This window comes from Paramormyrops kingsleyae, chromosome 11 (genome assembly GCF_048594095.1).
Source record: "Paramormyrops kingsleyae isolate MSU_618 chromosome 11, PKINGS_0.4, whole genome shotgun sequence".
NCBI lineage: Eukaryota > Metazoa > Chordata > Actinopteri > Osteoglossiformes > Mormyridae > Paramormyrops > Paramormyrops kingsleyae.
Genome location: NC_132807.1, coordinates 14,625,238 through 14,646,334, shown reverse-complemented (window position 1 = coordinate 14,646,334; position 21,097 = coordinate 14,625,238). Strand labels below are relative to the sequence as shown.

The window sequence follows — 21,097 nt, the reverse complement described above, 5'->3', positions numbered from 1 at the left end:
TGTGACCGGGCAAAATCACCTCGCAAATAAGATAAAAACCCTAGGCTGTTCAGAACATACGAATTGCCACTCAGTGAACATTACGCAACTGAACTATTACATCACAGGATATATTGTATTTCACTGTCCACATGAGGGCAGCATCCACCTTCCTTGATGTGTCGAGCTTAATGTAAGCAACCTTATGTGAGCTGGTCAAAAGATGATTTTTAGACATTATGCGATTTTAGTCAATTTTGAAGTGAAGCTAATTCAAAGAGTAAGAACTGATCTGTTGCATTAGAATATACTATATCTTAAATCAAATTAAATTTAGCTATATATTGTCAAACATTAATGTCAAGTACAACACCTTCATAAAAAACAGTAGTATAAAAGGTTACATGAAACTATTACAGCGTGGTGACATACTCTGTAGTCATTCTGCACCACGATTTTCACTCCTTTTATGTTGATCTCCAGTATGCAGGATGAGGGTGGATTGAACTGCACTGTCATTCTTCTGTTGGTGGCAATCTGGAACAGGGTGCAAACACGTTAGTCTTACAACACCTCGTATTAACACCAGTAAGCCCTCACATCCCCCTTCTCCTGCTCCCCGTGTGTCTCCCATGACCCCACAGTACCTTCTGCATAGCAGCACAGAGGATGTCGTTCCCTTTGTGGTATGGCACCTGGACGGAGCCCAGAAACTTCACCCTGAATTTGTCCACCCAGTCACTGCTTTGCTCTGTAGGACAAACCTCAGATTAGAAAGCTCATCTGTGGCAAAATGTTACACATTATTATCAGTATGTGTACTGATATTCACAGCAGGCATCTCTGAAAATCTACATAAAACACACAGAATTTCTCCAAAAAGAAACACATTTCTGGGAATGATGACCGGTTGTCATGGCAGCCTCACCTTTCAGGCTCTCGGGTTCCTTGGCAACCTCGATGGCATAGTAGGCCGGGAAGATGCCGCGGGCCCCGGTGCGCATGTTGTAGCCCTCGTACCAGTAGTCCTCCGCCTGCACTTCCACCAGCAGCGGGTCGTCAACTTCCAGCTCCAGCTCATCGCCATGGCGTGGGACAAACCTGAGGCCCACAGTGAGCAGGTCGGGGGGGGTCAGACAGGGGTGGGAAGGTCAGGTCCTCATAGTCCGACCATCATTTCCAGGGAGGACGCTCCGCTGGAGCTGAGCTGGGATTGGACCATTAGCACACAAAGCAGATCTTGTGTGTAATCTGCCTGATGAGCTTTTGGCTTTTAATTGTATAATTGTTAATGGGGTTCTATTAGAAGACAAGTAGAAAACAAAAATGGCTGGCATAATCCTTACCTACTGCAAATATAGGTATTGTCAGAGCACTAAATCATACCTGACATTGTTTTTTTTCCCCTAAAATTCCTCACTGCTCTGAAACTCAGAAAGATTAAAGTCACATGTGATTGGATTCTTCTCAGATCCACTGGGTGGTTCCATAACCTAGTAAAACACCAAGACCAGATTAAGTATCTGTGTTAATATCAGATAAGTCTCTGTTTTAATCCCAGGGTCCCCACACATTTGCTTTCTAAAATTCCATATTTTTCCAGACTCTTCCGCGTGGTTGTCAGGGCTAGGTGGTGGTTGGCACCAGCGATTTGCTAAGTCTCCCCCCTCGCCCCTGAAGATCCCTCCCTGGCCAAATGTCCATCTTACACTTGCCAAGATCTTCCACTGGCTGTGACTAAATGTCAATGTTTCTGCCTGCTACGTGGTAAGAACCCACTCAGGTTCCAAATGTCGAACTTTACACATGCTCTGCATTTTGCATTCTGTTAACATTTGGAATCCTTAGCCAACCAGTTACAATATTTGGGTAAGCAAAAAGGATAAGAACTTGCATTTCCCCACAGTAAGCATTGTAAATTACAAGGTAGTCTACATCAGTCTGTCTTGCTGGAAATTATTCAAGCGTGCGCCCCATAGACCGACCCCTAGTCCTTTGTTGGGGATGCTGCTCTTCAATGTGCACTCTATCTACATTCTGGCACGGACAACCAGCTCACATCAGTGATTTCATCAAAAACATTAATAAGTACATTCATATGATTTGTTTAGTATACATGTTGTAATAGTCTGGAAATATTTCTATAATACTTTCTTTCCTTTTTCTATACTAATCCAGACTTGGAAAGCACCAGAAAAAAAAATCAAATTCCATGCTTCTCCATACTGTGCAGGAACCCTGTAGTCTTCTTGTGACAGAGTGCACGGGGACATGGCCTGAACATGTTGGCCAAATCACAATAGCAAGCCTTGGTGAGCTAAAAACTGTCTATTCAATAGAACTTCAATCATTAAACTTTTGTGTTTTAAAAACAAGATGGAGTTCTGAACTGGAACTGATGTGTTGACATTTTAAGATGTAATGCCAAGGTCCTTTGATTATCACCGTAACTTATGACCCTGTTTTTACCTCATCCTTAGTTCACGGCACAGAAGCGGATTGTGTAGCTCAGTGCTCACAGCCTGCAGCTGTGGAATCTTACTCTCTCACCTGAGCCTCACCCATTGCTGCCATCACAGATAGAGATTTATTGGTTCCACTTCCTGGAAATGCAAAGGCCAAGAGCCAGGGAAGCATATTAGATTGGGTTCAAGCTAAATCTCTTGTGTTTTTTTTCATGTTTGACAGAAAGTACTTATGGGAAAGGAAATACAAGCCTATTACGAAGCAGTTTTTGCTGGATTTTGGCATTGGAGAGTACAGTGTATGATACTTGATATGTGTTGTGCTGGACAAAGTGCTGACGAGGCCCGTCGATATTCCCCATATTCAACATCTGGGATCTTTGGAATGGACTCACCTGAATACTGCTCTATGACTCTGGTCCCTCTCCTCCCCATTGATGAAACAAGAGAACAACCCAAAGGACTCTGCACCTGGGGGGAAGGGTGTAGAGAGACTGTGTGCACATCACAGACACATCATCGTCACAGGCAAAACCAAGGCAGAGCAGTGACAGCACCACACCCTCGGTCCACATCTACCATCACAGTTAAGGAAACTGCATTTCTAAAATCCATGCAAAATTGGTCTGCAACAAAATCAGGACCTACACTGAGGAAGTGAGAGCACGGACCAGTTTGGAGCATCACAGATTAATAATGAACATTTGCAAATATATTTTAAAACCATTCTACTCTGAATTATTAGCATTAGGAACCTGGCACAGTTTAAAAAGTGTATTTTTATGCATTTCTTTATAATAAATGGTTTGCCTTCCTCGTGCTGTGTACCCACACAAAGAAGAAAATACACACGCATCCATGTCAGAGTAATTCACACGTAATTAGAGCCCATCTCTGCACCCTCTAGGCAGCACATGTTCCGCAGTGGAGGGGGTGAAAAAGCATGTTAAGCAGCACAGGCTCTGGGAAGGTGGGGGCTCTCCAAGGTGACTCAGGCTCACAAAGAGATTTATGCACACATCCCGTGTTGTGATGCGCCCGGTAACCTGCTCATCGTCCTCCTGGAGTCCCCCCACCCCCCCCCCCCACCAGCAAAACTCCTAATTTAAAATCTCATGCAGACATTTGTCGCTCCAAGTGTTGGAAATCTGCCGCAGCTAGATGCCTTATCAGGTAACTAGGGTGTAGGTCTTGAGAATAGCTGGGGGTAAGGGCCTTATTCACGGACGCAGCAGCAACACGATTACTCTGCTGGTCACAAACCTATGACCTTCTGGACATGGACATAGAACCCTCACCCACCAAGGTACGCTCCACCCTGATACATGATATGTAATATCTAGCGCATCTTTAACATGATACATAATACTTAATCTTTCCATAATAAAACTATATGCAAACAAAGGTCTCACGGTGTATGGCTCAGTGGTGTACGACTGATCAGAAGGTCACTGGCTCAAATCCTTTTGCTGGCAGAGTGATTTCACTATTGGGCCCTTGAGCAAGGCCCTTAAATCCAGAAGGTCAATGAACATAAATCATTATGTCAGCACTGGCATTTAACGCTCGTCTGCAATAAACTATGTATCTTAACATACAGGTGAAAGAATTTAATGGGCATCCTCTCCAACTGCCAGCAGGTTCAGAGGGTATGGAGACCAGGAAGATAAAGTGATTGATGGGAAAAGTCCAGCACACACTGGGCAGGGGTCACCCTCTAACTCTGTCTTTTGTACATGCTATACAGGAACTATGAGTTCACTAGAAAGTGGGATTATCAGCACAACATCTGATCCATACTCCTCACACGCTCACCAACCTGTACAATTTCGAGAAGTACTGGATGGATCAACTGGAAATGTGAAAGCCAGTAAATGTATATTTACTCAAATGTTCTTGAGTCCTTGTTGTGACATGTAATTCTTGAAACTACACCTATTCATTCACTGCACATCCCACTTAGCAGAATCTTCCCCCACCAATTGGGGGGGGGGGGGGTAACTTTTATTTCTTTGTCTTAGTCTTAATGCCATTTATATTATTCATATTTTTTATATGACTAAATATTTATACATATTTTTCATTTGCAATATGACAAACATTTTTCATCACATAATTATATGAACTGTAACAGACACACTAATGAAAAGGCCATGGACAGTTTTTTTATGGGCATGATGTACCAAATTGTGCACAAAATTTAGTTTGAGATTCCCATGAAGTGTTAAAATCAAACTCATATAATCCTTAAAATGTGCACAATTTACTTTTTTGTGCTCTTCATTTGCTATTTCAAGCTCTTGAATTAATTTTCAATCTAATTAAATTTAACATTTTAGTTATTTGTTTTCTTGCCTAAAGAAAACGTGACCAAAAAGCCAGAAGTTGGAGGGTGAGCGAATACCACAGATTTTATGGTCATAATTAACTAGACCTGACACTTGTTCAGACAAAGTTTGAACCAGTTTTATGGCAGAAATTAGGCTTATGGTTATCTAATTCTAAATACAGTGCATGGTAATAACCAATATATGCATACTTCTCCAAGTGCGTATCTTTATAATAATTTTTTATGAAGTTGCCTTGTATTTTGATGAGTACATTACACAGATTTACATTACTGCTTTCCTGTCCATTACATTGGAAACCACACAACAAAAGCCAGAATACCATCATAGCAGGAAAGCACATCTATAGTTTCCTTTTCTGTCAGAGTTTTCACCCTCATCGTGTTCCTAAACATCAGATCCTAATGACTAAAGAATTTAATTACAATAATCTGCCATTTCAGAATCTCATTGTCAATCTGATTTTCCTCACTGTGTGTCTGGGTAACTGGAAACATACACCTTCAGTGATCAAACTATCAATCCTCACTAAGACCGCCATTTTATGAAAAGCATTTTATCAAATGAAGGGCCGACCATGCAATATACAGCATGGGTTAGCTGCAACATAGCTGGCTCTAATACTGAGGTTAGCTGCAACATAGCTGGCTCTAATACTGAGGTTAGCTGCAACATAGCTGGCTCTAATACTGAGGTTAACTGCAACATAGCTGGCTCTAATACTGAGATACGACTGATGGGCCAGGCATGTTAAATTAGAGCTACATCTAAGCTCTGCAGGGCGGTTGGTCTCCGGAGGCAGGGTAGGGCAGCCCTGCTTTAGACCTTAAGACTGTGACAGAATGGTGGTTCTCTAGCTCAGTACTGTGCAGACCAGGACAAAGGGGCTTCTGTATTAGTGTAAACAGGAAATCTATACACCCTATTGGATACTGTTCAGGGAGTTGTCTACATCCCATTCTTGAGGAAAATCTTTAACATTTTTAATTTACTTGGTTAGTTTGGCTGTTAATAACACTGGACAGTCAAATTTTATGTAAATAAAAGGTACCATATGCAAATGGGAATCTTGTTTGAAATCTTTGTGCCCCCAATTAATTTAATAAACGAATAAATTGATCGTATTAATATGAACACTAAATAGTGACTTTACTTTCAAAATGCAAAATTAAGTTATCACTGTTAAAAAAAAACAAAAAAAAAAACATATTGAGTGCTACAGCAAAACGGCACCACAGATGGGAACCACTGACTCTATCTGTCAGTGAGGTCTGTGTACTAACAGCCCTTTCATTTCTCAGGATTAGTTTCTAGCAGAAATGCTTGACACCTAGCAGCCCCAAATCCTCCAATCTCCAGCCTCACCTCTGGAACCAAGAGGAGCTATGAGGTTGGGAGCTGGGCCATTTTGGGGCACTTAATTATGCCTAGTCTTTATGGAAAAGGATAAGTTCCACATATCTGAGCTGTGGGGGCCCTTCCTATAAATCCTGTTCTATTATGGGAATACTATGGGAATATTGCTATAAATATAAATACTAAACTAATACTATAAATATAAATACTATAAATTATGGGAATATTACTATAAAGATCTGTCCATTTAGTGTTAAACCATCCATCCATCCATCCATCCTGTAGAACATCTGTTCCAGTGCAGGGTAAAATGACCATTCTGTTGTTTTTGGCATAATCTGTGTCAGACAGTAAAATACTAAATTAATTGTATAACACAAACCATTTCCTTCTTTAAATAAGAACAAATAACTCCTGTGAGACACATAACAGCTAAATTTAAGTAATCAAACAGATTGCACTTTTTGTCACATCACTCCTTTCTTGATCATCCTGCAGTCAGGGCTGGAGTGGGATTAAAAATCGGCCCTGGACTTTGGGGTCCCTCACAGTACATTCTGCTGAGCTGGGGGGGCACATACTCATTGGCCCACCAGGAAAATGCCCGGTATGGCAGGTGGCCAATCCAGCCCTGCCCATACCCCCGTTGATGGTCAGACTTACTGGAAGAGCGTGATCGCCCATTCATGAAGACATTGAGGAACTTGCGGGAGAACGGCAGGTCAGCCTCAGGAGTGGAATCCTCAGACAAGCAAGTGGCGTCTCGCCGCAGGCTGCTCGTCTCCTCCTCCTCATACTCCTCACCGACGGCCGACTCATAGGGCGAGGAGACACAGTTGTCGTAGACGGTGGCCGAGTCGCTGTCGTCGCTGTAGCTCTGGTAGCACTGCCTTAGGCTGACCAGCTCCAGCTGCGCATGCTCATCCACCACCAGCGTGTACTTCACCGAGTCGTAAGAGAGCCCACTGGCCTCTGAGCTGATGGAAGTCCGTGCTGCACCTGCCTCGGCCCCTAGAAAGGTGTCATCCTGAGCCTCAACGGGCCTCCTGTGCCCCGGCCGCCGTGCGGAAACGTCCAGGACAGTTACGGTGGAGGTGGCTGGCTGGTATACTTCATCCTCCTCACTAATTGAGGGGTTGGTTCGGTCAGGGAGGGGCTGGTATGGCGGGGGGCCCTCGGCGTCTGAGCTGACAGACATGCGGTTACTCTCACTGGGCTGAGACAGGAAGGTCCTGTCCTGCTCAATGGGGTCAGAGTTCTTCTGCACCGGGGTCAGGTAGATCTCCTCAGTGGGCTCCAGGCACACATCCGTGTGGTAGCGGATACGCTCGCGGTGGGCCTCCCCCACCCCGCTGACCTTGCCACCCTGCACAGGCGGCTGTGGGGGGGGCCTGTCTGGTACCTTGGAATAGGTGCCCCCGCTGCTCTGGGTGGACAAGCTCCTCTGGCATGGGCCGTCCGTGGAGGTGCCTTTGTCTTTGGTGTGGCCGCTGCTGTGCTGAACCTTCTCCTTCTCACTCAGGCATATATGGTCGTGTGTGGGAGTCAGGTCTCCTGTGAAAGACAAATGCAGCACCAGTAACAGTTATGGCCTGGAAATGAGGGAAGGCTTTGGACGAACAATATCCTTCACATGCATTGAGGATAGCAGCTTCACTTGTATAATAAACATGGAGTTTATTCCATCCCTCCATCCATCCATCCATCCATCCATCTTTCTACTTCTGCAGTCCAGTGGTCCGGTGAGTCTTACTAATACGTAATACGCCATGATTTCTTTAGCATTTTCTAGAGGATAGCTTCAGTAGTTACAGAGAAAAAGCAAAATTACAAAAGCCTTACAGTATCTGAGAATTCACTGAATCATCAGCAAAACAAAAAAAGGTATTTCTTTGCTTTCATGTTATTTATTACATATACACTAGCATTAATACCTCCAGGATTCAGTCAAAAGTCAGAATCCTGATGGGATAATACTAGGATATTTAACATAAAAAAACACTATATACCTTGCAGAATTTAACAGCACTAAACTTTTTAAATCTGTCACCTGGTTTCTGCTGCACATTCTGCATTAGTATGGCTTATATTAATTGCAACAACAAAAATCCATTTTAGCAGCGACAGCTAACACCTTACCTCAGACGTGGAATAAAGAGTAGGAATGCCTGGTTCAACACGTCATACCGGCAATGCTCACTTTCACAAGATGTGGGCAAATTATATTCTCCACAAACTCACCACCTGACACTCAGCTACCCTGGCTGGCTGCCTGGGTTGTCACAGAGCTAAGAATCAGTACTGACACAGCAATTTTTCTTCCTCATGAACATTCCTCCAAAGCAACATCAGCTGAGGGATTTTCATACAAACAGTGCTGGCTTTTCCACTGAGTATATGAAGAATGCAAATGTGTCCCATCCTGTCAGAGTCAGAACGGGGAGAGGAACTCCAATTCCTACTCAAACACAGGCTAGCACACAGAGCCCTCCCACACCAAAGATGGCGTGACCATCCCATGCTCACCTGTTTTGAGTGGGGATGATGAGTGTGAGACCTTCTCTTGCCAGCTGTACTTCTTCCCAAGCGAGTTGTTGTTCAGCGTGTCCTGGGATTCGATTATGGGGGAAAGAGATGGTGAGTGAGCGGAATGAGAACACACACACACACAAAAGGGGGGCCTTTTACAGGCTCGCACAACCAGGACCCTTTGTGTCCTGTGCAGACATGCGAATTTAAAGGGGACTGACAATTTTTTTCCCCTCTGTCAAAGCTTGTAACCCTAATCACACACACATTCGTCTCTTCATAGTTATTCTCAGTGTTATCATTTGAGGAAACATATACCTTCCAGGTTTCATTTTCATTGCAACATTTGCGTGACTAAAAAGTTAATTTCAATACATCAAAATAAAATTCTGATATCTTAGACATCATGATTTGTGCATCCATTTCTTTTACAGATATAACACCTGCCTATGAATCAAAAATAACTTGACTGCATTCTGTCATGATTTGCGGGACAAAGGACTCGAGGAAATGGGTGGTAGTGAAACGAAAGGGGCTTATTGAACTAAATAAAATCTGGAAAAAAGCAGGAGTGCGAGGGATCAAAGACAGGTGGGAATAAGGAAGGACACAGAAAACAAGAAGGTTTGACATTAATGACCAGACTGGGGCTGACAAGACAAACAGGTGCTTACATATGTACAGAGACTAACTAGGGGTAACAAACATCAGGTGTGACTCATCAGGGCCACGATAGGGAAGAGACAGGAGGGTCAGGCATGCAGGATGTGACAGATTTTATGATTATTTTAATCTCTTGAGGATAAGTGTCAACCTGCCAGCTTTTTATCTGTTGGATGGTTTTCTTAACTAGGTTCAATTTCCTTTAAGCAGAAATACCACAAAACCATTCTGAGAGATACTGTACATGCATATGAAGACAGCGCTGGCTGCCAAATTGCCACTCCATCCCTTGTCTATCTCTTTCTGCATATCTCAGACAGACAAATACAGTAGCACAGCAGCACACAGACAAATATAGTAGAATGGCTTTCCAAGGAGAGTAATATTGCTTGTACAAGCTGGCGGCTGTGTACAAACAGCAGTGGTGTTTGTTTTCGGCCCACATATACAGGCTCAGCCCTTCCAATCGCTGACGCACCTCTGTGATGTGGCAGGCAGAGAAGGTGGGCTGTTGCCATAGTAATGTCACTGACGATGCTGTGGTGGAATTGATGAAAAGGGGAGAGGCGTGGGAATGACGAAAGCCCACAAAGACTGTTTTTAGGGAAGTGATGTCATTGGGTGAGTCATGGGGATGCACGACCACTTTTGACTGTCTGGAAGATCATGCGCTTGGTACCCTGTTTGGTCATGCCAGTGGCTGATTGACTGTGAGAGACCTAAAGAAAAGCTGATGTGATTTCTATCATATTTCAAATGACAGATATCATAAATCATTAACCTAGGCCTTATCAGCTATAAAAAATATAATACAGACTGAAAGGAAACTTAAATAACAATGACAGAATGTGATTATTTATGTAACAAAAACACCATGGCAGCCATTTTGAGGAACTAAGAAAAACAAGACCTCAAAATGATCCTAATGAGATATCTTTAAACAGGAGTATTTTTATGCGAATATAAATAGAATACAGCATCATTCTATTTAATAATGTACATGAAATAATTTTGCGACTACAAAGACTAGGGGCAAGCCTGCATACAGGCTTGGCAGGCGGCCAATCCCACTAATACTTTGTCCACCATGATGACAAACAAGGACCCTTGTATGTGGATGAAAACTGAGTGTCGAATTTAATGTATTCTTAACCAGCATCAATAAAAAAATTAAATTTCCCCCTCATCACCACAAATTCTATGGAAAATATTGAGATATGCAATTATACAGACTTTTATACATTTATGCAAAATGCTGTAGCACCTGTAGTACTATCTATGTGCAGTTCCTGACACCAATGTGCCATTCATCACGAGGTCAATAGTGATCCCCTTAGCAGGGTGTAAATACAGACAGAGCCTGACAGAGCCCAGCTCCGCCTCCTTATGTCCAAATCACACCCCTGCCTCCTTCAACCTTCATCTTTCTTCTTCTTATTGTGCCAAAACGTAGTGACAGATTCAAAGTGAACGGTTTAATAAAACATCAGTGTTGCACTAAAAATAATGTCTTTTTTTTCTTAGCTTGAATGTTCATTTTCATTAGTAGCTCTAACCACACATTCATTTCTCGAGTGGATGAAATATTCTGACATGATGCCTTGATTTCTGTGCCGTGCTTTTGAATTTTAACTTATTTCACTTACTACAGCCAAAACTTCACCTACTAGCTAGACGTATGTGAGAAGCAGTTGATTATATTATGAAATTTTCCTTTTCACAGGGACAATATGAATAGATAAGAATATTGTTTGTAGTGATAAGCCATTTTGGTGCATTTTTCATTTACATATCATGTTTAAAAAAATTCAAGTAGTATTTAACCATGTGATATGTACAATACCAATGCCAAATAAGAATAACTTTTTGAGCAGATTTTTTAGTTTATTTTGTATTGCTTTCAACTGGTAACACAACATGCAGTTTTCACTTTATCGGCTTTCACTTTGAACGTCATTATATTAGAAGCCAAGTTATTCTAAATGAGAAGAATCAGAGTGGGCCAAGAATATTTAATGAGTCGTTTCTCCGCCCCTTCCACAAGGAATGAGCCGCCTAGGACATCCCTAGCCACCTCCCAATTAGTCATCACATTAATCGATGTGGCTGGGCTGCCACTGCCCCAGGTATAACCTCTGAACTGAAGACTACATACAAGTCATGGATCTGTGCTGGATGTCTATCTGCAGAAATGAGTCACAGTGTCTCGGAAAGGGGCTGTGGCTGGGCACAGAGAGGAAACCAGGCAAAAGACAGGAAATAAATATCATGGTGGCAACTAACAAAAGTAATGGGGGCAGGGATCATGGGGCATAGTGCCCTCCGGAGGGGAACAGGCAGGAGACGAGCACACTCATTCATATCTGTGTCTCATTACAAAGTGCATAGGCTATATCACAGGTGCCTTTTTGACCAACAGAAAACAGGCCCGGACCCCACACCCAGCTGGTGCTCATTCCTTAATCGGATACCTGTTTTGTTTTCTTCAGTTTATACCTGTGCCTGTGCTAAAGGGGCTCTCTTTTGCTTTCATCCCTCTACTACTTTTCCATCTCCATTCCCATCCCCAAGCAAAATACTCATTCCTGCCTCCCATCTCATTGCCATCTGGTTCTGTTTGACAACCTCCCTTCGGTAATAATAGTCACATAAGAGCAGACATTTGCTGCCAAAACCTTGGTAACAAAAAGGGAGAATTAAAAGCACTTGTTATTTGATCTCATCTTCTTCAGTAATCAATAAGACTGAAACAGAATTCAAGCATGTTCCGTGCGATATTGTGATATATAATATATCAACACTAATTTTAAACTGTGCAGCTAGACAATATACAGGTACATTATAACATTGTTTATGACTAGTTTCTACTTCAGGGCTGCAAAAAAAATCACAGAATATTGAAGGCTAATTGCTCTCCAAATAATGTGCCGTATGAGTGACCATAGAACACAGCTTAAAGGTTTTCACACGAATGCTGGACAAGAAAAGCCCATTTAATCAGAGAAAAGGAATTCAGAGAAGTATGCAAGCCTAACTGGGAAATTAATTTACCGATTTCACTTTCTTGGGCTTGGCAGCTCTGTCTATTCGCTTTCACTTGCTTGTGGATCTACAGATCTTCTCACATCAAAGCTCTTTGCCCTCAAACAATCCTTTTGCATTAAACTCGCATACAAAAATAGCTCTGCACACACGCACAGACTCCGACGGCGACTGAAGAGATGACAGCATGGGAGATGTGTGGCTCCGGACACCTTGTTCTCGCCTAACAGAACCAAAAGCCCAACCTGCTCCAGCCCAAAACACAGCTGTGCCCCCTTTCTGCTGTTTATTGTCACAGCCAAGAAGCATCATACACCACTGCAAATCTGTGGCTGTATTCATTCTCCCGTCACTCTGGGAGCTCATTGAGATTCGAGCTGAAGTGATGCTATTGTCAGAAAGGAGAGGTCCCAGGGTGGCAAGGCAAAGGCAGGCCATGCAGATACATTATTCCCGACTGAGGCCATCAAATCCCCTTTTTATCATAAAACACAAAATGATCTCCTCCTATAAAAGGATGACATTTTCTGCAATGATGTTTCATACGCAGCCACACAGAATGTTAAACACATACATTGAAATATAAAGGAGCTTTTCATTAACAGACGTTTATCTAGGCTCTCCTTAAATGGTCCGCAATGCTACTTGACAGTATTCCCATCAAGCTACCCAACCCACCTACAATCTAAATTTAATCTCATCCCTTAATAAAAGAGCGGATCTCAGATAAATAAGAAGCAACGGCGGATATCACGGTACCTGTGTCCGAGGCACCTGTGGAAAAAGGTTAAGGGTGGTGGGTCTCTTGGGCCGATAAGTATCCATGGTAACGGGAGCTATTTCTTTTGCTGTGGGCTCCGTGGTGGGTAGTGCAGCTTCTTCACCCTGAATCTCACCCACAGCATCGATCAGTTCCAAGTGAAGCATCTCCGCCTGCAGCTTGCTGGCCACGTTCCCATCGGCCTTCCCTGCGCCGCTATTGGACTCCCGTGTCATGTGACCCTGGGAAGATTGGATAGTGGTATTTCAGTCAGAGGACTAGCTGCAGTACCGACGACAGGGAGGAGGTGGGGAGGTGGGGGGCTGGCAAGCCAGCCAATTATAGCCGAGCTTGAGAACAGGCTGTAACCCTTTAAGTGCTGGTATTTCCTGCTGTGTTCAGTGTGGGTAGAGTATGACTATGCACGACATCACGGGCGAAAAAGAACACGATTCGACCTAAATTGTACTGTCATATGCACACTACTGCCTGTTTCATGTATCCAAATATTTGCAACAGTAACGTTGTAATAATCAATTTTTCCCTAATATTAACTACTGTGAGGTGGGAATGAGTGATTGTTTAGATTAACATCAGACCTTTTTAAACAGAGAATAACTAAATAAAATAGGAATGTTCTCTGAAGCATACGAGAATAGGATGTAAAGACTTGAAAGGTCATCAAATTTCTCTTCACACAAAGAAGATATCCCACATCTACCTATATCCAATGCATGTGAACTTAAATGCAAACTAAATTAAAATCCAAGCATAAAGCATACAAACATTGAAAACAGTATACAGGTGCTGCACCAAAATATTGATACACTACTTATTAATAAGTACATTAAAAAGATCAACCTGATCTAAAGCTAGATTAACTTTTTAAAGCCTGCATCACCCAGCAAACTCCTGGCACAGCCTGCTTCATGTAGATATTACACTGAAAATCACAGGTATCAGCACAGGGCAGCAGACCATTTTGCATAAAGAATCAACCTGCGGGTTGAGCTTCCAGCAACTCAAACTCCCCTAACACTCAACATGCTCCCATTCATGTTGATGTGGCCTGTGCAAATGCAAAGGATAGTCTGGTTATGTCGAACATCCATGCTTTTTGAGATTACTAAAGAGCAATCCATAAATAACAATGAGCAGTTACACTCTGTATTGGTCTGTAGTCTGTGTGTTTGTGGGAGTTTGTGTGTAGTAACACAAAGTAAAATGATAATTGACTGGCTTGTTTCAAACCATAGCACTTCATTATTTCTCACTTGCTCCTCAGCTCAGCGCAGGTACTGGTACAGGAATACAAACAAACAAATGAGTAGCTACGTGACGTGATGTTTACTGGGGAGGCGATATAAACAATACTAATGGCGATTAATGACAAAGAAGCTAATCAGGAACTTCACAAAGCTTGGTGACCCTTCCATGCAACACTGAAGCTCAGCATCTGAAGCTCTGACCGCTCACTTACTGTGCATTGTTCTGTGTGACATCAAATGGCAGCAAAAAAGCAGGCCGCAGCCATCTTTATCTGATTAGTGCAGATTAAGCAGGCTAAATACATTTTAAGTCAGCAAGCTAAATTCTAATCCTATAAAACCACTACATGTAAGCATGAATACAATTAATCATAAATTCACAACTAAACAAAATTTTTATTCACCCCCCTATTTATTACAAAACAATTAGTGTACCTTACGAATAAATTGTGCTTGACGGCTTGACCCTTAAGTACTCTTACCCTGTTAAATACTGTGTACCCTTAAGTGTAAAGTTTTGGAGGTAAAGTTTATTAATCCCCAGTGGAAATTAAGAAAACATTGATAATTAATGAGGGGAAATTAATGCAAAAATGAAACAAATCTTGGAATCTTGAAATAACTGTATCAGAAATATACAGTACAATTAATATATTACAAGCAGTGAATTAATGTCTGGGATAAAATCTAATAAGCAAGCTAATCTGAATGTCCTTTTGGGAGGTGGTCATGTGGCATGTTCCTCATGTGTTCCAGTGCACAAGGCTCCTTTAAGAACTTCTCCTTTGTTGCTTGGCGACCGCTCAGAGATGACATGGTTCTGAGACATTGCCAGAGGATTTCTAAGCCGGCATTGGTGTACATCCTGTTTAATTTTCCCTGCTGTGTCATATGTTGTGCATCTCAAAATCTTAGAAAAATGCACATTAACACCAAACATAAAGCAATAATGAATATGAATTCAATTCTTGCAAATATACTAAATAATTGAAATACACTTGCACAATTCTTACAGGAATTACAGGAGTATTTGGACCCGGAGAACTGCCAAATACTGCTGCTGCCAAATCCCTTTGTTCAACATGCACAGATTACAGTTCATGTACAGTAATTGTTTGTCATCTCCGCACATCTAGAATAAACCCAGTAGATCACTTCCGAGACTTAAAGGCAAACACTGTAGATTTATTGATGAATTCACAGCTCTACATACAGTAACAGCTTAACAGTTTGCTTGTAATACGTCATTCCCCAAGATCAAAACAAATAAGTGGCCCCAACCTTCTTAATTCTCCTTTCCATTTGCCATTAACCCTCACTGATCACCAGAAACCAGGGGGAGATGTGAAATGGGACGTGTGTGTCATAAATGGGGAATACCAGCGCTCTCCTTTCAGCCATCCTCATCCTACACTGAAAAGGGGGGTAGCATCTATGTCTCTGCACATGTCCAGTGACTTCCCAGGAAGGGATTACCTCATCTCTGAGCTCACCACTGGGAAACAGCTCTGCCTAACCTCGTAAATTATGGGCTCATTCAGGACAGTAAATTGTGAGCTCTAGTGTGGTGTTCATTTGTCTGGAGAATGTGGTGGGCTTCCGTGGAGTGGGCTGAGGTATACCTACAACTCTGATGGAAGCCATGGGAAGTGTCCATGGAGCATTATAATGTATCTGACATGCATTATAGTGATGGTGGTTGAAACAAATATGCTATGGGAAATCAATGAGGGCCTTACAAAGAAAAGACACACAAGACGAATTAGGAACATGAATGCAGACAAAAGGTAGCTATGGTTCAACATGTTTATTTGAAAACGCTGAACAAGTGGTTCAGTTATCTATAATGGAGATGACTGAAATATATAGTTCATGTAATGAGAAAATTAAATAAACTTTCTATTTTGGAAAACAGCACTTGCATTACTGAGAATGTCTGGGAAGCTAAAGCCTCTTATTCATGAAATTATCTGTTAGAGGTTCAGGGATACTAATGAACCAACCATAGGGCAAGGAATCCCATTTCTATGGTAACTAGATCTTTCCTGAAAGTGCACTATATGAGTGAATCACAGAGCATGCTTCTGACACTGATACATACAGACAGAAGTCATTGTAACTGTGTCGTTAGAACTTAATCCCCCACCAGCTGGATTATCTCATTACAAGTGGAATTTAGTACACATTTAAGGCAAATTAAGCAAAAAGCGAATTTCAATTTGAAGTTAGTTAAAATTATGTCAATACAATGTCTTGAGACCAGCACAAATTTGGGTATGGACAGTAGGGACAATGTTGTGGTATTACCCCGTGTCTTTAGGGGTCCGGGGGGTTGGGGCTGATTTTGTCCCTACCAATATTGAAACCAAACCTTGAAAACAAACCTAAAAGACTTGAAACTGCTTGTCCTGTCAGCTTCTAGATTAGATTCTGATTAATTATCAATTAGGTCCATGCAAAAACGTTGAAAAAACTCTTGAATTTCTGATTAACAAGGCGCTGTCCATTTGATATTTGGTATAGGATAAATTATGATACATGAATTGATACATGATACACGAAACAGGAAATTAATAAACATGAAGCAATAGGCCTACACAGCGTGAAGCGTAAAGAACTTCAGAGTTAAATTAAATCTGAGGATTCTGTCAGCAATCATTTACTTAACTCATGTGCTTTTAGTTCAAAAATCAATTTACAGAATCAATACTTCCAACATTAATGCAACTAATATGTCCTTTTTCATTCCATGCAAGGGTGAAAGATGAACACGGATTTGCTGATTTTGAAAGAATAGTGAACAGCAATGATTTTTTTTCATAAATTATTTTTAGAACCTAGCCATTGTTCTTTGGAGTTCTATTTGACCTGATTGCTGATGTATTAATTCACTATAGTTGCACAGCAGCCATAAGGATGAGAAAAGCCCTACCCTTTAAATAACAACATCAATCTTGCAATTTCCTTTTGCCTCAATAAATAGGAATTTGTTTTTAAGGTGCTGTTTGCTACTTCTGTCTGGAGTGTAACAAACTTCATCTGTTACACCAAAGCAAAAAGGGCTCCCAGTGATTCCAGCATTATGCCAATGGGTCCTAGGAGTGGGACGTGATGTATTTTTAGGAAAAGTCTTTAACTTGAATTGATCCAGTAAATATCATCAGAATATGCAAGTTCTGCCTTGTCTACACTATACGGACTGGCTGAGAATACCTGCACCTTAACAGAACAGGGTATAAATATACAAATTCAGTATGAAGCGTGTTTTATGTTTATTAATTATTAAGAGCATGATGGAATACAACCACTAGAAAACAAACATGCAGTTAAAAAACATTTTCAGGGTGTTGACACACGCATCTGTGCCAGTGCAGTTTTCCCATAATTCACAGCATGTGTCATGAATGCTGGAGTAGTAATAGTTGTTTCTTTGGAAAACACAAGTCATCTCTTTCACACATGTAAACAGAATGGAGTACTATTATAAGAGGACTGTTCTTTGCCATTATTCATTAATGTAATATAGATAATCACACATGGCACTGGATGTACACAACTTGCTAACTGTGTGTTATTTTCTATTTATTCTCTAAAAAATGATCGTGAGGCGATGCAGCACTAGACTAGATAAAGGCGCAGTAACTAAGAAAAAAATTAAGCCCACTTTAGACCACTGTTTGAAATCTTCTTTTATATAAATCCACCTCTGCCTGATAGAAAATGTTTTATGAAAATGTCTTGTTTTAATAATAATACTAAAAGCAGGGGTATTATTCGGGTAAATGTCAGGGGAAATTTGAAATATAAAACTTGGAACAGGGAGAATTATTTAAAATATTTTCTGAAAGGATTCACCCCTTACCTTTATGTCCAGGCTATTGCAGTTAAGGCTCATGCCGCACTCATCAGTAATCTCAGTGATTTCAGATAGGTCTTCATCCTCAAACTCATCCAGACTGATGTCATGGGTGAGCCTGGAAGGGAGTAAAATCAGTGGTCATGTTTCTGAGACAGTGTCTAAAGGCTCAGGAGCATTTCAGACTGTGTTTTACTTTCATACAGTGTATGAAATACACAGTGTATACACTGTAAAAAGAGCACACACGTCTGTTAAAATGGCAGGTTTTTGTGATGCAAAAAAATGAAACCATGATAAATTGTTTCAAAACTTTTCCCACCTTTACTTGACCTATAACCTGTACAATTCAATTAAAAACAAACTAATCTGTTAGAGGGAAAACATAAAAAAAAACATACAATAAGCTTGTTGCATAAGTGTGCACTCTCCCGTAAACTAACACTTTGAAGCACCTTTTGATTTAATTACAGCATTCAGGCTTTTGGGGTGCATACTGGCATCAATTAAAGTGACTCTGATTAACTCCAAATATTCAGCTGCCCTAGCAGGATTTTACTGACATTTACTCAGTTGCATCCTACAGCAAAAACCATAGAGCTTACAAAGCATTAAAAGAGATCTCATTGTTGAATGGTATCACTCAGGAGAAGGGTACAAAAAATTCCACAGCATTAGATATACCATGGAACACTAAAGACAGGAAATATGGGACAACAGTGACGTTACCAAGAACTGGACGTCCCTTCAGAATTGATGAAAAGACAAGATGGAAAACTGGTCAGGGAGGCTGTCAAGAGGCCTACAGCAACACTGAAGGAGCTGCAGAAATTTCTGACAAGTAATGGTTGAGTACTACATGTGACAACAATCTCCCGTATTCTCCATATGTCTGGACTATGGAGTAGGGTCGCAAGATGGAAACCGTTTGTGACAAAGAAACCGTTTGTGATAAAGAAAAGCATTCAGGCCCAGCTAAATTTTGTAAAAAAAAAAAAACAATTCTCCCAAAATAAGATCTCAGATACTGCAGCAAAATTCAGGTCTCCCAAAAGCATGTGGGAAAATGTGTTATGGTCTGATGAAAACAAGGTTGAACTTTCTGGACACAATTCTTAAAGGTATGTCTGGTGCAAAAACAACCCTGTGGAGCACCAAAACAGCACCACACCCACAGTGAAGCATGGTGGGGGCATCATCATGCTTTGGGGCTGTTTTCCTTCAGCTGGAACTGGTGCTTTAGTCATAACACCCCAAATGTTCATCCAAATCAACAAAACAATGGCTTCACCTGAAGAAAATTAAAGTTTTGGACTGGCCCAGCCAGAGCCCAGACCTAAATCCAGTTGAAAATCTGTGGGGTGACCTTAATAGAGCTGTGCACGAGAGATGCCCTCGCAATCTGACAGATTTGGAGCACTTCTGCAAGGAAGAGTGGGCAAATATTGCCAAGTCAAGATGTGGCATGCAGATAGACTCCTACCCAAAAAGCCTGAATGCTGCAATTAAATCAAAAGGTACTTCAAAGTGTTAGTTTAAGGGTGTGCACACTTATACAACCAGTATTATTGTATATTTTTTATTTTCGCCCTAACAGATTTGTTTGTTTTTCAGTTGAATTGTACAGATTATAGGTCAAGTAAAAGTGGGAAGAGTTTTGAAATTATTTATTGTGGCCTCATTTTTTTACATCACAAAAACCTGGCATTTTAACAGGGGTATGCAGGCTTTTTATATTTACTGTAAATGTGGAGGAGATGAACACACAACAGATTCAGTCTCCCAAAGCAGCATTTATACCAATATTGGAATTATGTTACAATTTCACTCTTAAGCACATTCTCAGAGATGTGCTGCTTAAAGCTGTAATTATTTTTCTGCTGAAGTGGAACCAATACAGCATAAAGTATTTCAGTGCATCCACATGATTTATAAATCTATTGTTTCCGGCTGCATGATCACATTCACGATTGTGCCAATTATAACACAAAAGCTGCTAATATGTGTCGTATCAGGAATAGACAAACCAGGAAGAGTATTTGTGTGCGGATTAGGGCAAAACTCCACCCATATTTAACATTTACTGAAGCACATCATGTCTCTGAGTGCTTTTCTCAAGGATACAAATGAACCTGTAACCAGCAGCAAACAGACTAATTTCATTCCTACTTAATCCCTAGTTACTAATTACTCCAATTTGTACTTGCGGATTTTCCATCACAAAAGCATTCCTAATCAAAGTCACCATTGATCACAGCTGCCATTTACTCCTGGCTCATCAGATCGAAAGAACAGAGTACAGAGCAATTTTCAAGCGCACATCTGAGATAAACATTAATTGTGAGAAGTTTCATTACAATCACTATCAATACACATGAACTGCCAAATGGAAAGAGAGCTACGTAAAAAGTAATGTCTTTCTACATTTAAATGCCCTTAGAAAAATATATATTTTGAGAAAAGAAAACAATTTGAGGCTTGAGCATAGAAAAGCCACGGAGTATACCACATAATACACTTTCCATGCTGATTTATAATGTTACAACTTTAAAACTTTGAAACATTATGACACATATAATGAACCTAAAATTAATGATGACTGAAATTATGCAGATACAGCTGACAAAGCTGAGTATCCAGTTATGGATAAAACTGAGAGCTATGCAACATTCCTGTCAGTTTATTCACTAAAAAAATACAAAGACATTCTTACTATTTCTCTTATAGATGCTTATTATCAGCTTAGATTGCTCCATGAACTGATATTGCTTTAGCAAAAATATCTTCTTCCTGGCTGTAATGTTAGACAAAAGTCACTATTCGGGGTTTGG

At 41.1% G+C, this 21,097-nt stretch overlaps 1 protein-coding gene across 2 annotated transcripts in view; it reads right to left on the bottom strand.

The window, feature by feature from the left end:
* mapk8ip1a (mitogen-activated protein kinase 8 interacting protein 1a) overlaps positions 1-21,097 on the bottom strand; it is a 43,102-nt gene that overhangs the window by 4,404 nt on the left and 17,601 nt on the right. For both annotated transcript variants that reach the window (XM_023806145.2, XM_023806151.2), the window contains exons 2-9: positions 18,273-18,384; positions 13,142-13,384; positions 8,675-8,756; positions 6,812-7,702; positions 2,840-2,915; positions 908-1,080; positions 627-730; positions 412-516 (exon numbers count right to left, since the gene is read on the bottom strand). In XM_023806145.2, the coding sequence (XP_023661913.1) occupies positions 412-516; positions 627-730; positions 908-1,080; positions 2,840-2,915; positions 6,812-7,702; positions 8,675-8,756; positions 13,142-13,384; positions 18,273-18,384 (1,786 nt within the window). The remainder of the gene's footprint in view (positions 1-411; positions 517-626; positions 731-907; positions 1,081-2,839; positions 2,916-6,811; positions 7,703-8,674; positions 8,757-13,141; positions 13,385-18,272; positions 18,385-21,097) is intronic.